Here is a 20,154-nt window from a genome sequence, read left to right as displayed (position 1 = left end):
TCCAAGTACATCCTCCGCTTCTCGGAAGATCCCTAATATAGCATCGACAAAGCATCCCGCATCTCCTTGGCAATGTCTCTGCCAACAATGTGACAGACTATATGATCCTTCACTCCGTCGAGGATCATTCTCTTGGTCTTCGCTATTTCTTCGTTATACTTCTTGAGCGGATCTGGATTTGTGGGCTCAACTACCACGTTGTCGACGTAGATCTTGAGAAAATGCTCATCCAAAAGGCAAGACATCCTCGCCTTCCAGATCACATAGTTGGATGGACCATCCAACCGATCCTAATTTCTCAATCCACTGGCTACCATCTCTGACACTCGAAAAAGTCGAATGACCTCCTCTCTCCTGTTGTTGCTCGGCAAATAAAAATTCGAATTCCCTGGCTAGGAATTCTTTGAGGAAAAAATTCCCTCAAGTGCCTCTCTTCTTTCTTCTGACGACTTTTTGCCCAGCAACTGCCCTGCAGAAAACCGCGTCCCACTAGAAAATTGCCTCTTCGTTGAAGTTGTTGCGCTGCTCCCTCTGACACTGGCAAACTCTGATCTGGAAGTCTTACCTCTCTCTCAACTCACTCAGAGAAAGACCTTCCTCAAAATCTTTGCCCTCTTGGCCTGGACTGTGCAATCCCTTCTAGGGATTCGATTTGTTGCCTACGCAGCACTTCGACCCCCCTTCTCTTCAATGCTAGGCTCTTCCGGCTCTGCTTTCTTGCTTCAACTCTTTCCCTATTCCATTCAACTCTTTATCATATACCACCACCATTTGAAGGATGTTCCTTGGACATACTATCCACTCTTAAAGTAGAAACCACCTAATAGGATACTTGGTTAACCCCCTTTGGAGCTTGGAGACATTAGCACATGCCAAAGCCCACTACGGAAGGGCATGCCATTATGAGGTGTCCACCTGTTATCCATGATTTGTAAGCTCTTTAACTCGATTCCTTTAAATAACTGGTTGCACTGGAAAACTAGGGGACGCATTGGATCTTATGCAGGATTGCAGATGATCTCCATTTTGGGTTTGGTCTCCCTATACGAGGTCCTAACCCTCCAGAGGGATACAGTAGCACATGTAGGGTGTGTGTAGAGAGCCATGGGCCTCCACAGCAGTAGAGAGCATTCCATGGATTCCTAGAGATGTTCATAGATTGCTTGAGATTCACCTATTGGACGAGGAAGATGCACTTGGTTCACCATGCCAAGTCGAGCCCACAGTTGTACCATGCACTTGGAAAACGACCCAAGACCTGTACACTGATGTGGCATCATTTACGCCATCATATGAGCCCTTGCAAATGGTCTACAAGCATCTCCAATCTATTTGAAGACCCATGATATTACTTGTGTGTCCCCACACCCATTGGGAGCACCACAAGTTTATTATTTGGAGAACAAGGGGCCAACCCCTTGTCCACTACTTTTGGGAGTCCTATTCATCATTATGGCACTTATGGACTTCATCAAGCTTCTTAGAAGGCCCAACAACATGTATTATTGATCATTTGACCTCTTGAGAGGCTTATTCTTTTGTTTATGAGCTAGTTTGGTGGGCTTGTCACCAAAAGTTAGTTATTTTGCACATTATTTTATTCTAGGGGATAATGTAGGCCTAATTAACTAAATCGAACTCATTAGAAGTGTATAAATACAAGTGATGTGAATTCAGTTTAGCATCAGCACTAGGATCAGTCTTGTATCTCTTTAGAGAACTTCGCTATCCTTCTTGGAGGACGAATTTTTGGAGCATGGAATGAATTTTGATGTTTGGATTATTTTCTCATGTCTTGGAGCTTCTTGAATGGAAAAATTTTGGATGGTTGGATATATTCTTATAAATGTAAGTACAATTTAATTCTATTCTTTCTTTCTATATTTGTCACATATGTTGTTGTTGGGATTTCACTATACTAGGGCTTATTTGTTGCATCTATTTATGCAAAGTTGTGGAAATTTTGTTTCTCGATAGTGAATGCTTCATGTGTGGGCCATGTATAATGAATGAATGTTCCTAGGGATGTTTCATTACTGAAATTCATCTTGACAAACCATTTACCTTGCAAGACAAAGTATAAAGTCTTTAAAGTTGCTTTTGTTGTTGCCCTAATGCTAACCGAAGTTGTCTTTGAGGCCTCCTTGACCTAGAAAATCTAAAAGTCCATAGTTATAATTCAACTTGAATCCAATCTCCCCAAAGGATTAGGCACTGGTCCACCCATAGGTGATAACCTCAAAGCTTATTTCTTTCACCTTCCCCTCTTTTCTAGGCCTAGCCTACATAGGCAACCTAGGGCATCAATTATCTCACAATCCAACCATCCAAACACTTCAATTTTTGGTCCACAACTGCATTGGTGTGTCCTCAAGAAGCCCTCCAAATTTCATTAGATTCTGACGGTCAGATCTTGAGATATCGCAAGCCCTAGATTGAAGATTGATTCTTGCCCTAGGTTTCCTTAGGCTAAAAATCTCACTGGGATCATTGCATTATCTTTCATTGAAAATTTCTTCCTTGATCCCCTTGTCCTTGTTGAAGAAAGTGTAACTAGGTTCAGTCTTCATAATGACAAGAGCTTTGTAAATGATGTAATAAAGAAAATAAATTATTTTTGTATATCTTGCTACGTGGGTTTCATGAGCAAGAAGTGTCATTAGGCCAAAGACTTCTTCTTGATGTCTTTAGGATTTTATTTATATGTCAAAGTGTCATGTCACGTATTAAGAAGCTCTTTATGAGCCTATGTGTAATGTACTCTAGTCTACAAAACATGTAGAAGCCCTCCAAAGACCAAGCATAATCCTCCAAGAAGTCTGCAAGCAAAAACAAGGAGGAGTCCATCATGTCGGCTCTAAAATAAAATTGAACGGATAAAAGGAAGACATGTCGGCTATAAGAAATAGTCACAATGTTTCACTTGGTAACGTCGGCCCAAAATAGGAGCATGAACCACTATAAATACCCACCTAGGATCAGCGCAAAATATACAAGGAAAACTCGCATTTCTCTCTGAAATTTCGGGTGATTAAAAGGGCAGAGATCCGCATCAAAGGAGGCATAGATCTAGGGTTTAACTGCTACCTCGGATGGGTATAAGGAGCAGAAGAATGCGAGCTAATCTCATTTCGGCATTCCTGTGAATTGAAGGTGCAAATCTCGAATGGATGGAGCAGAGATCTCATTCTCGGCATACTTGTGAATTGTAGGTGCAGATCTCGGATGGATGGAGCAAAGAGGACTTCGGATGAAGACACGGTATTGACATGCGTTCTAGATATTCTCAACATAGTCATGACAATCTCAGCATGAAGTCTTACCATCTTGATATATTTAGTATCACAGTATACGGATATGTTTCCTAGCAATCTTAATACGCATCTCAGTGTCATTACAACAGCATTGTTAATAGTCTCAGCATATATATATATATATGTGTGTGTGTGTGTGTGTGTGCGCGCTCCTAGGTCCTTGCAGATCCTCAGCAAATCTCAAATGTAATACTAAACTTGGTTACAATATTGGCAAAGGTGAAGACGCAGCCATAATCTCAGTGACCATCACAATTGCAATGTAATGAGATGGAGCAGTATAACAGTCTCTTCATAACAAGAAGGAACAAAACCATAGCATCTACATAATAAGAAGAAACAATAACAAGGAAGATCAACCTCGTCATGATGAGAAGATCACAGTCTAAGTATGATCTCATTCTCCTATCTCAATTATGATCCCAGTCTTGAAGGTCATGATCTCAATCAAGACAAGAGATCTCAGCGACATGATGAAAAGGCAATAATGAAGATCTCAGTGATGCAACAGTGATGGCTTCAATGGTGCAACAATCATAATGATCCCAGTAGTGTTCGAGTCGGAGGATTGATGTCTTGGTCTTGGAGACGCAAAATGTGTCAAGGGTTATGGTCTTGGTATTCGTCAATTGGAATCTCTATAAGAAGAATTTTGCATGGGTTTTCCTCTCCAAGAGGGAGAGGTTTTGGCCCTGGTAGAAAGCCAAATACTTTGTGTTCTTGCCTCTTTTGTTTTGGTAGCAGTTTGATGAAGTAATCACACACACTAATAATGATCTCATGATCCTATCTCAATATGATCTCATGATCCCATCTCAATTATGATCCCAGTCTTGAAGGTCATGATCTCAATCAAGACAAGAGATCTCAGTGACATGATGAAGAGGCAGCATTGAAGATCTCAGTGATGCAGCAATGATGGCTTCAATGGTGCAGCAACCATAATGATCCCAGTAGTGTTCGAGTCGAAGTATTGATGTCTTGGTCTTGGAGAGGCAGAATGTGTCAAGGGTCATGGTCTTGGTATTCGTCAATTGGAATCTCTATAAGAAGAATTTTGCATGGGTTTTCCTCTCCAAGAGGGAGAGGTTTTGGCCCTAGCAGAAAGCCAAATACTTTGTGTTCTTGTCTCTTTTGTTTTGGTAGCAGTTTGATGAAGTAATCACACACACTAATAATGAATGGAAGATCAAGTTAAGATTAATTGTATAAATACTTCACAAATTGTTACCATGTTAAGAAGAATCACTCTAATTTCTGAATTCCCTAGATTTTTCAGCAGTCCCCCCTGATTAGGTCAAGTATATCATTGGTTTCTAAACCCTACCCCCTTGACCTAACCCAAGGCCACTTGGTCCTGTGTGGTCCCACAACTTATTGAAGCCAATTTCACAAAGACCACTTGGAAGCCAAGTTTCCCCGAGGATTTTAGGAGCTAAGAATCTTCTTGACAAGTCATATACTCAAACCCTAGCTCTTAGAATTCCCCTAAGCCCTTCCTAGAGAGCCTTTTATCTTGTTGTCAAGGCAAGCAAGCCATATATTTGAGCCTCTCTTGTGAATAGGCTTTTAGGATCACCTCTCATCCTATCATTAATCCATTCAATTTTGTAATCCTTATTATAATGGATATCCTCCCATCGGTCAAAGGCAGTAAAGAGTAGGGAGCCTTAGCCGAGGTGACAATGGGCTATTGCTCCATTGTTGCACTTGACCTAGTCGTAGCCCTTCAAGGATCCCCTATTAGGACCCCTACTAGTTTGATCAGTAACAGGCTCAAAGGATTCTTATATAATCCATCAAAGATCCCCTTATTCCATATGTATCAAAGTTGGAGACATCAAAAGAAATATATAAGAAGTTAGTAGAATTATTCTCTGTAAGTACTGTTGGAGAAGTAATATCGTTAATGTTGGAAAATGTAACTAGGTTCGGTCTTCATTTAATGAACTTGAGTCACCTTGTAATGTACTTTTCAAAAGAATAAAGAAAAGAATTATTATTATTATTATTGTGACTTATTAAAGCATGGGTTTCATGCTTATCAAGTCGGCCTGAAGGAGGGCTATTCGACCTCACCAAAGGACTATAAATAAAGAAGTTCGAATTTCAATTGAAACACACTCTCTCACAAGCAAGTTCGATATCTCTTGAAGCTGGAAGAAGTGCGAAATTGAAGAAGGAAGAGGAGGAAGTGTGAGTTTAGTCAAGGAGAAGGAAAAAGGGAAAATCGAAATTTTGGTGCTTCTATCTCTCTCTCTCTCTTGCCCTGGTTTGGAAGATCGAAGTTCTCTTGATGATGTTGTAGCCAGTGGTCATGTGTTGCTACTGTTGGTTCAAAGTATACGTCGAAGTTGTTAGTGTTGGGTGTTGCTGCCTTAGGTAGATGTATTGGGCCAAGATCAAAGTTCCTATATGAAGATCGAAGTCTCCAAAGCAAGGTTGGTATGATGCTATACAGATGGTTTACCAATCCGACTCTTCCTATGAGAATTCTTCACATTGAGAATGTCCAAGTACCTTGTATGGATTATGAATACCTCCCTAATTAAGAGGGAGTGTTGAAATATGTAACTAGGTTCAATCTTCATTTTATGTATATAATGTAATGAGAAAAATAAATTTGTTATTGTTTTCTTGAGGCATGGGTTTCATGCTCAAGAGGAATTTATTTTATAAGTCAAGCTCCCCTTGAGAGCTTCTAGGGCTTATGAGTTATTGTCATATATGAAAGACCCATTTGGGCATGTTACATATTGTAAACAAAATTTATTTGAGTCAAAGTCAAGTCAAAGAACCCTCTAAGACCCAGTCATAATACAAAGTTCAAGTCGGCCTACACACATGGACAAGTCGGCCTAAAAGAAGCAATTCGACCCATGGAGAAGCCTATATAAAGAAGACTTTGACCTCACTTGGAGGACACACATCAACCACACTCAAGTTTGATCACAAGAAAGAAAAGGAGTGTGAAGAAGAAGAGGATGAAGGAGGAAAAGAAAGTCGAGTTTCTGGGGTTGTTTCTGGGCTAATACTCTCCACACGTGCGAAGGAATTAGGCCACATATTGCAGCAGTGAGGCCAAGTTGCAGAAGTAAAGCTGGGTCATCAAGAAGAGCTATTTTGGAAGTCGAATTCTCTAGGACAGAGAATCTACCAAGCGAAGGAGAAAGGAAAAAGATCACACCATCATTTCTCACACGTGCAAGGTTAAGGGTTTCAACAAAAGATTTTTCTAGGTAGGTCAAAGTTCCAGAAGAAGTTGTCGGGAAGGTTGAAGAAATTGTTGGACAGGTCAAATTTGTCAAAGTAGTTGTTGGGTAGATCGAAGTTGTAGAAGAAGTTGTTGGGTAGGGCGAAGTTGCAGAAGAAGATGTTGGAAGTCAGAAGTTGCAAAAGTTGCTAAAAGAAAGGGTTGACTTTGTTAGTTTTTGTAGCATTGGATGTGTTCTAGCCACGAAATTTGGTGGAGAGGCTAGAATACATGAGATCTCCAAAACCCAGAAATCGTTTCTGGAAATTCTGCCTAGAAGTGTCTCAATTAGATTATTAACCGATTTTTAAATATTTCCTAAGTCTAAACTTAGGGAATATGGTTAATTAATCAGTATTAATTGAGATAAGGTGAGAATCATCTAGAAACTCACACGGATCGATCCAGAGATGATCCTAGCCATTGATTAAGTTTTAATCTTGGTCGTTGGTGCTCCAACAGTGGATTATAAGAGGAAGTCGATGTGGTGATGGAGAAATCATCCAGTGCAAATACTTAGTTGCTCAGACAGTTTGATTTTCTCAGAAGCAACAGCTCGGCAGAGAAGATAGATCTAAAGGGTGAGTAGCAGGTGGAAGAGGAGGGCAGCAGCATTCCGGGAAGAAGATTTCCAGAACCCGGAAGAAGCAAAGAAGGGAAGGCCAAAATTTCCAGAGGGCCAACGGAGCTCAGCGCAGAGGGTGACACAGGGAGCTCAGCGCAGAGGGTAGGGAGGCAAGTGGCAACTTTGGAGGCAAAGAATAGTTGTGGGGTGAGAGAAAATCCTCACAACATTTTTGCTAGTATTTTCCTCATCTTAGATTGCCAGTGGGGCATCTAAATTATTGTACTCAAAATTTTGTTGAAGATTAATAATAAAACCCTCATCTGTTGCACCGGTTTTCCCAAGTTAGGTTTTTCCTGGGACAATTGTCCAAAAATTATTGTGTGCTAGAATTTCTCAGTTTGCAGTATTTTATTTTTCGCAGTATTTTTTATGGTGAAAATAGTAATTGTGATTTTATTCATTGTTTGTCGTAACAAATAAATTGCAAAATTAAATTTTCAGTTAGAAGAATAATTTCCAGTAGCTGCAATAGATAAAATTTCACAAACTTGGTCTTGGAGGTTCTTTGTCAAGGGTAGAAGGTGTTGGAATTGGTCAATTGAAGGTCTATAAGAAGAGAACGAATTCTGGTGGGTTTTCCTTTCAAATTGGAGAGGTTTTGGCCCTGGTTGATCGCCCACTTCTTGTGTCCTATTGTCTCATTGTTCTTTATCATTTTGGCAGTTGTTTGATGATAGAGAACACTAATTATATTAAAGGAAAGAAGAAGTAAATCAAGAAAAGTAAAATACATGAAGCGAACAAAGTTCCTTCTACAAGTTATTTACTCCAAAAGACTTGGAATATAAAGATATCCATGACGATACAAATATTATATATTAAATATGTGAATATGAATGATTTTACAATGAGAACGAGAGGCTTGCTTGTATCCCAAGCAAGTGTCTCTTCATGGAGAGTCATGTCTCATTTAGACATGCCTCTTCAACCTAATTACTAATTAACTAATAATTATTTATGGTTATTATCATTTACATTATTTTTTATATATTTATTCATAACATTGCCTTCCTCCTCAAAAAGATTTGTCCTCAAAGCTTGTTAATGAAAAAGGCTTGATCTCTTTTTCGGCTTCAAATGTCTTTCTTTCTCGGAACTGTCATCTTTGTTGATACATGTTGATAGGATCTTCTAAGTGTCAAACAAAAATTATCGCACTGAGCATGGATCAGACCATCCCAGATTAATCTTATGCATAATATTCTGATCACAGAAATTTTGTTACGACTTGTCATCATAGGGTTGGATTGAGGTTACATCACTATTCTCTGGAACGTCAGTTTGTTGTTTCTAGTCTGAATGGTCCCGATACCTAGCATGGTTGAGTTGTCTACTCTCATGATTCGGATGTCGATAAGGAACTTTTTTGGTCTGAGATTCCCTTATTGGGCATGTGGCAATTTTTAGATTTTCTTTTGGCCAAGACGTTGTTGAGTTGGTTATAGAACATTCACTTGGGATGTTCATTGTTTGAACTGCAACATCTAAGTGTGTTATTTCTTCAACTGACTTGTCTTCTTGAGTTTTCATATTCACTGGATCGGTATTTGTTCCCTTATTTTCAACTTGCATTGTTACGTCTAGAGATTTTGACACTTCTTCTTGAGTGAATTGTTCTAACGTGTCTTTTAATGCTTTCTTATCATCCCTAAGTTTCTTAATTTGAGTGAGTAGACTTTGATTATGGTTCTCAGACGCAATGTTGCACGAAGCAGGGACGAAACGGGGATGTTTTTTGGAAGCGGGGACGCGAAAGCGTCATTTTCCAAAAATCTAGGAAGCGAAGCATCTGTAGAAGCGTCTGCTATATATATATATATATATATATATATATATATATATATATATTATTTATATTCAAAACAAACATCCCAAATACTAAATTAGTTGTAGAAGACATGAAAACATGCATATTTTTGCATAAATCAAGATAGATATGGCATCCATGATTCCATTGTAGTTACTAGTATGTACATCAATGATTAATTATTCGAGCATCAACCATCTATATTCTAGCAATTACAAACATACATCTAATGATTAATCTACGACAAAAGTAGTAAATTGTGAATATATCTACTAATCTCTCCTCCTTCCACCACGAAGAGAACGTGGCGGTGGCCCTCCATGTGGTGGCAATGAAGAAGATGGTGCTTGTGGAAGTTGTGGCACTAAAACTGATGAAGACAAACCCCCTGTTGTTGGTGTTGAACCATGGAACCTAGGAACCAAGGGACCAGATGAGGGTGGCATCTCAACTCGATCATCATCATCCTGGAATCGCTCAAAAAATTCATACAAAAAAAAACACTAGTTAACAAAAAAAATTAAAAACATGAAGTAGAGAAATGCTTTATAAGCAAAATTCATACCACAATGGACATACCTGGATAAGAGCATCCTCTGATTGCTCTAATCGCAACACCCCATCCTCCAAATTGGTCTCCTCTGGATTCCTGTCCCAAACCTTAAGGTCTTTATAAGTCTTTGCATCATCACATTAATGGGACAACAATCGCAAGTTGTAATGAACATAAACCAAGCTCTCTGCCCGGTCTAAACTCAACCTATTCCTTTTAACACTATGGATGAAAGAATAAGAGCTCCAACACCTCTCTGCAGAAGAAGTGTTTACCACCTGTGATAGCACCCACAATGCCAAAGTCTGTAGAAGTGGAGTAGCCCCTCCATGCATGTTTCACCACTCAAGAGAAGAAAAAGTCTCTCGATCTCTAATTGCATGCATGCTCCCAAATGGACCAGTGTTAAGCATATAGTTGCTCAACTATCTCCGTACCATGGCAACCTCCTCCTCATCAGGGACTAATTTACTCAATGCAATCATATATTTTTTCTAAACCTCTTGATCTTGGTGTGGTTTTCTCCTGCTTCCCCCCACCCCCCCAGGTGCTGGTGTTGAAAGCCATGATGGATGATAGTATTTAGGTGTCAAAACATATGCTAATGCATGCAATGGAACATTTAGCATTTCCCATCAGTTTTCCACCTCTACACGAATATAATTGTACAAGGTGATATCTCTAGGCTCAACAATGTCTTTAATCTGCCCCAACATGCTATCCATTTGCTCATACACATCCCCAATTATTGGTCGATCTGAATCTCCAAACTCGATCATGTAATAAGTTGGTTTGGTGAATTGCAAAACATATTTAACCTGTGACCAAAAGTACATGTCAAGAATAGTGTCCTGACTCCTTGGCTACATTAGCACCATCTCTATCAGTGTTAATTTCATCCCATGTTTCAGCACACACCATATTAATTAGAGCTTGTCTCACCTTCACTAGCCACTTAAAGGTGAGGTAATAACTAGCAAATCTTGTCTTTGCAAGTTTAAGCAACTGTAACTTGGAGTAAGTGCCATAGAAGTAGTTTACCCTTGTATGCCCAGTGATGAATTTAATGAGTTGCTTCCCTCTCCTGTAAAGCTCATTAATTCACCCACATTCTTTATGCTTCACAATATCATGCATCAAAAGGTTCAATGTGTTAACCAGGCACCCAGACCAAAAGAGGTGTGGATGAGTACGCTCAATAATTTTTCCTGTTGCCTTACAATTTACTGCATTATCTGTGATCACTTGAACCACATTATTCGGACCAACATCTTTGATTGATTGCAATAGGAGATCTACAATGTTTTGGGAAGATGCACTAATGGAGGAGGAGTCATGACATGTAATAAATACTGCACCACTAGCAGAAACACCAAGAACATTTATCAAATGTTTGTTTCTAATATTTGTCCACCCATCTGATACAATGGACACCCCACAATCTACCCACTCATTTGTAAAACGTGTCAAAGCTCTTTGAACCTTTGCTTTTTCTCTTTCTAATAACATTGTTCTAGCTTTCTCATAGTTGGGGGACTTGTATCCTTTTGGGGCTTTATTGATGGCCTTTACCATTTCATGCCAATAGGGAGAGTGAAGCACATTGAATGGTACACCGCAAGCACAAAGAAATCGGACTATCTTTCCATCCACATCATCCCTCCCAGCAACATTAAGGAAATCCCCTATTATTCTTTTACCTCCAGAGCTTCCAGAAGTACCATGAGAAGATGAGCTACCAAATCTAAAGGTTACACTTGATTCAGAATGAGTTTTTTGTTTCTTGCTCTTTTGTTGTGCAACCTCCTCTATTTGGATGTATTTTCTTCTTTGTTCAGCTGAAATGTTTGGGCAAATTTGTATTCCCACAGCACCCTTTTTTCATCACTGTCCATCACCCCACAAAGATGCCTCCTCACACAAGTATATGAACCACTAAATGGTTTTCCTCCATGACAACCATGAGGGCACAAAAATTTGTAGCTTCCATCACCCTTTCCCCCTTCAAGTTTGGTCACATAGTTCCACAAGGGTGTTAATGCAGCTTTCCCCTCTAGTATTTCAATTTCTCCTTCAGGTTCAACTTCATCCCCTTCCTCCTCATCATACATTGGGTCACTCATACTGGGACCACTATCCTCTTGTGCTTCTTCCCTTCTATTCCTACCCCCCCTTGCCATCATTAAAACCAAAAGTGGAATGATACATAGAAGCCAAAAGAACACCATCTTGGAATATGGATATAGGTGGTGGACAACCTACAATTAAATGAGCAAGTAGAAAGAATGGGAAAGAGTAGGAGAGGGAGGAGAGAAATACAAAAAAAAATGTCAAAAAAATAAGGGGGTTTGGGGTTTGCACTTACCTCTTTAGCTCTTGTAGATGGAAGTCCTCCAAGCTCCTCCTCCTTCTCCTAGCTCCTCCTCCTTCACTCCTCCAAGCTCTCCTCTCTTCTCCTCTCCAAGTTCTCATAAACTCAAAGTGAGAAAATGAGATATGAATGGGGGGCTAAATCTCTTCATTCCTCACCCAAGGTGGACCCACCCCCAAGAAAGCAAAATGCCAGAAATTAAAAAAACAACGCTTTTTTTGGCCGCGCGGTAGAAACGGATGAAGTTGTACGAAATCGCTCGCAATTCGGCCGCTTCGTACTCCGAAGCATGCCGCTTCGTACAGCCGAAGCGTCGTACAAAGCGCATTTCGGAAAAACCGAAACACGTTACGGTCACACACTTCCGTAAATTTTAGGAAGTGTGTTTATCAGCCCGAAACGCGTTTCGATTTTTCCGAAACGCGCTTCGTACGGGTTTCCCCCACGCATCCGTACGGGTTGCGGATCGGGATTTTGATACGGTGGGGACAAGGATGTTTCCTGAAACAGTGCTCAGACGTAAAAGTTCTTTGATTTCTGATTTATCAACCTTATTTTCAGTGTTTTGAATTTTATGCTTTTCATCTTTTAGATCTCTGATTTGTTCTAATAAATTTTTATTAAGGTTCTTTAAACGCAAGGTTTCCTCTTCTTGTTTTGATAAGTGCTTCTTGAGTTCTTTCTTTGTGACCTTAGTCTTCTTCACTTGTGCCAGTAATTTTTCGACATGGTCCTTGAGACGAGAAATTTCTTCATCTTTTTCCATTATTTCTTTGTAATGCATATCCACAAGATTTTTATGTTCGTGTTCTAACGCTTTTTTGTTTTGCTGAAGTTTGGCAATTTTGCCATTCTCTTGATCTTTTAGCTGCACTTTCTTGGTACACTGGATTACATCGTTTTGTGGGAGTGATGATGGACGTTCAACTTGGAATATGGATTCCATTTTCTTTCTCTCCTCATTAAAATCAGCATGTTGTCGCTCAAGTATTGTCATTAATTGTTCTATATCTCTTGCGAATGATTGTTTTTGTTCATTACTTAGAGATTCCATATTTTTTTTACTTATTTTATCTCGCCCTTTTCTTTTATTAATTAACTTTTTTAAATATAATTTTTTTAAATTATTTTTTTTGTTTAATATTTTTTTTTGGTTTCAATATATATATATATATATATATTAATTAAAGCGATTTAATTTGATTTTTTTCTCTTGTATTCCTTTCCTCCCTCATAAAATATATAAAGGTACTTTCATTTAATCTCCTCTTCAAAAATACCTATTTGAATTTTTCTCCTCTAATATGTAATTTTTATACTTCAATTTAAACTTTATGAAGTAATTTAATTCTCTTTAAAAAAACAATACTCTTTTTAAAAAGTCTCTTTATATAATCTCCTTTGATTTATCTTAAGCCACTCTTAATTTTACTTATATTTTATTTTTTAATTAATATTTATTTTTTCCTTTTTATTGTTCACGTCGCCTCTTAATTCCTTTTGGGACAATGAAGAACTTTAATTTCTTTGATTAAGATAACTCCAAACCTAAAACTTCAACCTTATGTCACTTGATTTAATCATTAAATGATGGATGACATAATTTATCAAAAGTCACACTGTTTGAATTTGGGTTGTCCTTGCGTCCTTTCTTTGACCCCAGAATTATGGACTCGGGAATTTGATTGGTCACAATGGATGGTCATGCCCAGATGAAACAGTACGGACGGATGACACAAAACTGCAATGATTTTTTTTCTTAAGGTACAAATGGAACGAACAGTGATATACCAATAGGAACTCGTACGCGTTAGAATAGAATAGTAGCAGCAGCGATAATTGTGACAAGTTTTTGGTTGTCTGAGGTGAGATGGGCATCGACGACTGCTCAACCGTTAAGGTGACCAGGCGGTGGTAGAGTGCGGGCTTCCGGCCACCGGTTGTCAGCACCAAACCTGCAGAGACTGTGCCTACCCATTTTGGGAGAAGGCGGCTGCAGTGGGGATGGTGGCGGAAGTCTTGTCAGTGTTGGTTAGGTATGACGATATGACTGTCGACCCAGGCAATTTTTTATTTTTTTTTCTAATTAATATATTCCTCTTTTTTTCCTTTTTGGTTGTAATGTATATATTGATTTTTATTTTTATTTTATTTTTTTAATAGATATATACTTTTTTTCTTTTTTTTCTTTTTAACCTTTAATAAAAAAAATTGACTTTGTATTTTATTTTATTTTATTTGATATATATATATATATATATATATATATATATATATATATTAAATGGCCAAAGGCCTCGCGATAAATGGAGAATCTCCACTATATAGCGAAATGTTTTGATTACGACGACAATCAAGTTGAAAACGAGTTGATAGCCAAAGGTTGGGATCAACCAACATGGCTCTGATACCAATGAAGCAAACAAAGTTCCTTCTACAGGTTAATTACTCCAAAAGACTTGGAATATAAAGATATCCATGCGGATACAAATATTATATATTAAATGTGTGAATATGAATGACTTTACAATGAGAACGAGAAGCTTGCTTGTATACCAAGCAGGTGTCTCTTCATGGAGAGTCATGTCTCATTTAGACATGCCTCTTCAACCTAATTACTAATTAACTAATAATTATTTATGGTTATTATCATTTACATTATTTTACATTATTTCTTATATATTTATTCATAACAATACATCACAAACAGTTATCGAAGAAAAGAGAAATCATCCTGTGTTGCTGGCCCTAGATTTCTCAATTCTGAGTAGGTTCAACCAATGAGTAAGTCAAGTTATTTGTCTCTATATTTGTGGGCAGATTGACTGTTTGAAGGATTAGACTTCAAGCCCTAGTTGTATTTTATTGTATACTATGTATACTAGTTTTTATCAGGGTTTCTGAAGGGCCCTGATCCATGGTACGGGAGTCCTATTATTCTTCTATTGATGGAAAAATAAAGAACGAGATTTGGCCCACATAAAACTTGTGTTGATAAATATGATAAGTTAAAGTGAGGAAAGGAACATAAAAATTATACTGCCAAATCCTCCTTTAACAATGTCACCTTAAGCCCTGGTTGGCTAATGGTTACACGAACCATGAGGATAGCACAAAATAACATGTGCAATGACAAAATGCTCTACTAGATCGGCAACTAGTACAAATAAACTCAATGGATGTCATTTTGCAAGTTGTCATGAACTAGTCCTCAAACACTCCATACAATATATGGTGTAGCAATGCCCAAGAGACACATCCATGCTAAGGGACACAAACCTCAATCATAATAACTATTATAATTAATAATGTAATTTATGTTCATTACACTCTATAAGGTTTTCCTTTCTCTCTCTTTTCTTAATTTTATTGTCATTCATATATCCCATACTTCTACAACATTTTAGCTCTATGAATGTTATAGACACTCCCACTCTTAAGCAGCCACTAATTGTACTCCATAGTCTCATTGACCTATTATTTGGTCATTTGTGAAAATGAATAAACTTATCTTTACCTTATCTTGAGAGCTATGTCACATGGTTCATCGAGCCTCAACCTTGAGGTTTGGAATTAGGTGAACCAAAAGAAAAAACCATTCAAGCTCATCTAAGTTCATTCAAGTCCAGTTTATCTTTGTTTGTGAGATTTATCTCTGAATTCACGTTTGGATTACCTTTGCATCTCATGCTAGGTGCATCAAAAGAAATGCCTTCTCTTCCTACAAATAAAGAACAAGTGCTATGGCAATTGTTTGAGTTCAAATTTGAGTTCGACAATGATGCAATAGAGCAGTCAACGACAACAGTAATGGTGAATGGGCAGACAGTGATTAGTTTGTGGTTCTGTTATGATGGTCAGTTTGTGGCAGCCAGTATTCCCTCCCCCCATCACAACGGCGCTCTAACTTCTTAAATGTCATTAGGGAGTTTAGGCCAGGACTCAGGACTCATAGTCTAATAAGATACATATAAGGTTTTGCAATACAACTTATTTAACAAAAACAAAATGAATCCAGATATTCTCTGTATACAATTATAAATCCAACAAGTTTGTTTTTGAAAACTACATCTAAGAAACCAATTGTTGAAAGCCTAAAGTAAAAGGAATCCTAGAGTAAAAGGCATAAGTGATGAATCTGGAATTTCAAATAAATGGATATATCTATAGCTTCACATCAAGGAAATTTCCAAAAGGAAAGCTGTTGTTTTCATTCAGTCCAAGATAGTGGACAATCAATTAATACAACCCAGTTAAAATATCAAGGAATCAAAGACACGCCTAAAAAGTCCACATGCATCTAGTTACATGTGTACAAGATAAAGAAGACTTTTCACTCACCTTGAAATAATGGATAGCTCCACGCAAGATACCACCATGTGCAGGATCATGAAAATGGCCGATGTTTACAACCCATACTAAAACACAAATCACAGCAATAACCTGAAAAATCTAAGTTAGTTGTATACACTAATTTCCCATAAACATAAGAAACCAACTTTAAAGAAACCGCTTCATGATTGGGAACAGAAGCATGAAGGAAAAGTTCTGGACTGTAGTATGTACTGTCATTATTCATCACCATTTCTTTAATTTTCAATTTGACACGTTTCTTCTGGTTAAGCATAAAGATGTTCGGCTGAGATTCTATTTTCATTGATGTAAATCCATGTTCACATGCTTATAATGTAAAAAAAAACTTGCCATGCACCTTGGGACCCTCAACCATGGAAATGCAAACAAAAATCACAATGGGTTCTCCAGAAGGAAATAATATCAAAACTCTGTCTTACTAACCATTTCAAGAAAAGGTGAGAAAATAGTGAGCATTGAAAAGCAAATTAATGTTTTGCTATAAACAAACTGCTCTTTCAAACCTACAAAACTCAAAAGTAACAAAGAGATTCACCAACCTTTGCAAGAAAGGCACCAAATTCATCTAGCTTTTTCTTTAGAGGTGTCATTTCCTGCAATATTAGCAACATAACAAATGATTCAAGAAGATGACATAAATATAATCAGTATGAGAAAAAGGCAATATCTATTAACAAATTGTAGCATGGCATGCAATATTGCATTGAAAAACAAAGAATAATATATAATTGAAACATGTCCACTATTCACCACACTATGCACTTTAAATGAACCCTTTTTGCACAATAATTTTGCTACCCCGAGTACACCACAACTGATAAAGAGAACAGAGCTCACATCTTCTGTCCTTAACATGGCATCACGAATACTTCCCATCGCTGTGTTAGAGCCAACACCAACAACAATGGCTTTAGCCCGTCCAGCTGCCACGACAGTTCCCTGATATTGAAAACAATTATCAAGTTATTACAACACCCAATTTTACTAATTTAGATTGATTTCAATTTATTCCTAGGTAGATAAGATAGGATACTTTTATTAATGTACAACAAATGACCACTAAAGTATGTCAATGGGACTGATGGATACAATGACGTCATTACAAAGCAGAAGCATCAAAATCGTTTCTATATAGAGGAAGAAACAGAAACAGAAAGTAAAGCATAAACCTAAGCCTAAGTCTGAAAAACCCTAAACTTTGATAGCAGGCTGCTGCTATGGGAGAAGAACAATGGGGATGGATCCAGAAACAAGAATACAAGTAATGATCCAAGAAATTCATAGCCCACTAGATCCATCTATCCCAGTGTTGATAATAAAGGTATCGGCAAAATATCAGCGAGGGTCCAGAAAACATCTTATCGGCAATATTGACAAAAATATCGGCAAAATATCAGCAAATATCGGCAAGCATAAAAAATATTTTTTTTCAAATTTTTAAACATAGCCGATATTTTACCAATATTTTGCCGATATTTTCAAAATATCGCAATATTTTGCTGATATTTGCCGATATTTTGAAAATATCGCGATATTTTCTCGGCGATATATCGTTTTGCCGAAAATATCGCGATATTTTCAAATATCCCCGATATTATCAACAGTGATCTATCCTAACATGGACGCTGAATGGAGAAAACTCAATATAGAAGGTTGTGTGTAAAAGGATCTCAAGGAGGATCTGGACTGCACAATGTGCTACTGTCTAGAGAAGGTCAACCACCTCTAGGGTTGATATGATCTAATTTTCTTGCAGGTATGAGATCTAGACTAACAATGTTGCTAAGATCTTTGGGACATACGGATGGTCCCTCTGGTCAATAGGGATCTGGAATCAAAAGCAATTGTGTCATCGCTCTATGCAAAGGACGTAATGCTCTGGTAAAGTGTTGGTCTAGGAGGAGGTTGAAGAGAGTGGGAGCACTAAGGGCCTCGTGTATATACAATGCGAGACATCTCTAGTCAAGGTACCTGGAGAAGATGTTGAAGGATCTGTGGCCCACTAAAAAGAGAATGGAACCTCCCTCGAATCTCATGTTGATTTTAATGCCTTGGAAGGTCTTCTACATTGGCTTGGTGTCCTAGCATGTAGAAGATATTTGATTGATTCTTGAGGTGCTTGCTTGGTGGAGTAAGTGATTTTATGGTTTCTTTCTTAAGGTTAACTTATGAAAAGTACAATAAGTAACTTAATTAATTGTTGTGAACTATTAGGCCAAAGTTCTAAGGATAAACAATAAAAAAAACTAGCCTAGATCCATCTTAACTTAGGATCTACCAAGCGTCGAGAGGTATCAAATCTCTGCATCTTAAGATATTTTCATGTCAAGAGATCTGATCCCACTTGACATTTGGTAGATCCAAAGTTAAGATGGATCTAGGCCGACTTAATTCCCCCTTTAAATAGGTTAAATTCACATGAATATCATGGGTAATACCATGGGTTCTAATAAACCTGGAACTCAAGTAACTTGACCAAGTCAAGTTTATCTTAACTACCAAACAAAAAATAATTAAAAAAAAATAATAACATAGAATTTTTATATTAACATAAGGTTATTTTTATTTTATTTTGACAGAGATAAAATGTTTACATTACATTAATCTTTTTATTTACTTTTATTTTTATGTATTTTGACCCAATCAAAATGTTTACGGACAGGACAAGACATTACAACATCTCTTGCACACTGGGATGGACAACGCCTCTCGACGCAATTATTTAAGTGAATTAGATATAATCTCAATTGTTGATCCCAACTAAGGCTTAGGATTTAATCCTAGCCACTGACTCACTTAGGAGAATAGGGATAGGGATTTTGGCTTAATTAAATTATAAAATAAGTCTAAGGGAGAGGTGAACACACACAATTGTTGAGGAAACGATTTTATCAAAAGCGAGAGGCTTGATTTGATTAAAGAGAAGTGAGGAGAATTGCAGCAAGGAATTTCAGGAGAAAAATTCAAAGAAGTCGAAGCAAGGAAAGACAGAGGTTGAGTTAAGAAGAGGACTTAAATATCCAAGGGCCAAGTTGCTCAAGTGTGCAAGGGTCATACGAGGGAAAAGAGAGAGAGGTCGAATTGCTGGTGAGGGAGGCTAAATTTTCCAGAAGTCAAGTTTCTTCAATAGTGTTGAAAAATTGGGTCACTACAGTTGGTATTTTCATTGGCAAATAATGCAGATTATTCATATTTTTTACGTTGACCAAGTCAGCCTCATGAAAGACAAGTTGGCACACGTGTGATACGACACCTCCTTAAACACACATATATATGACTTCATTGGAGCTCATTTTGGCATCTCATATCAACACAATTTATTCTAAAAATCACAGAGATCATCCACACGTGCAAAGGAAGACAAGCATCTTTGACCAGCGTTGACATTCTGTACTTGATTATACTAGCCAGCATTGACTCGTCCTTCTTCTATTGTTTGACCCAACTTTTTTGGAGGCCAAATATTTTGTGGCATCTTTGACTCTAGTTCACCAAGTTTCAGACCTGTTGACTCTGTGATCTGCATTGACTTTCTTTATCGACCTGAAATTTGACTGAACATTTACAGGACAAAATTTGGCCTATTGACTTGACTTTGACTGCAGAGAAGATGAGTATGGTTTCTCTCCCATTTTACTCTATTTTACTTGTATATTTTGGATGGTCAATGGTTGACCTTTGACTAGTTATTGTACAAATTGGAATTGGACATAATTTCTCTCTCTCTCATAAGGAAAGATTGGTGCGGTTTTCCCCTTGCGGGTTTTTCCCTGGCTGTGAGCCTAATTTTTGGTGTCTCTTGTCTCTTGCTAGCTGTTTACTATGATCTCTATATTTGAAATTTTTCATGTATA

The 20,154-nt window shown here is 37.8% G+C and overlaps 1 protein-coding gene across 2 annotated transcripts in view; it reads right to left on the bottom strand.

Moving 5' to 3' along the window:
* The window catches only part of ECA3 (endoplasmic reticulum-type calcium-transporting ATPase 3), a 447,643-nt gene that overhangs the window by 294,784 nt on the left and 132,705 nt on the right, over positions 1-20,154 (bottom strand). For both annotated transcript variants that reach the window (XM_089449126.1, XM_089449125.1), the window contains exons 11-13: positions 17,138-17,239; positions 16,840-16,893; positions 16,268-16,369 (exon numbers count right to left, since the gene is read on the bottom strand). In XM_089449126.1, the coding sequence (XP_089305252.1) occupies positions 16,268-16,369; positions 16,840-16,893; positions 17,138-17,239 (258 nt within the window). The remainder of the gene's footprint in view (positions 1-16,267; positions 16,370-16,839; positions 16,894-17,137; positions 17,240-20,154) is intronic.

The sequence above is a fragment of the Pinus tabuliformis genome, chromosome X (genome assembly GCF_031772625.1).
Source record: "Pinus tabuliformis cultivar Carrire ecotype Pingquan chromosome X, CPIR1, whole genome shotgun sequence".
Classification (NCBI taxonomy): domain Eukaryota; kingdom Viridiplantae; phylum Streptophyta; class Pinopsida; order Pinales; family Pinaceae; genus Pinus; species Pinus tabuliformis.
This window is presented reverse-complemented; position numbering and strand designations above follow the sequence as displayed.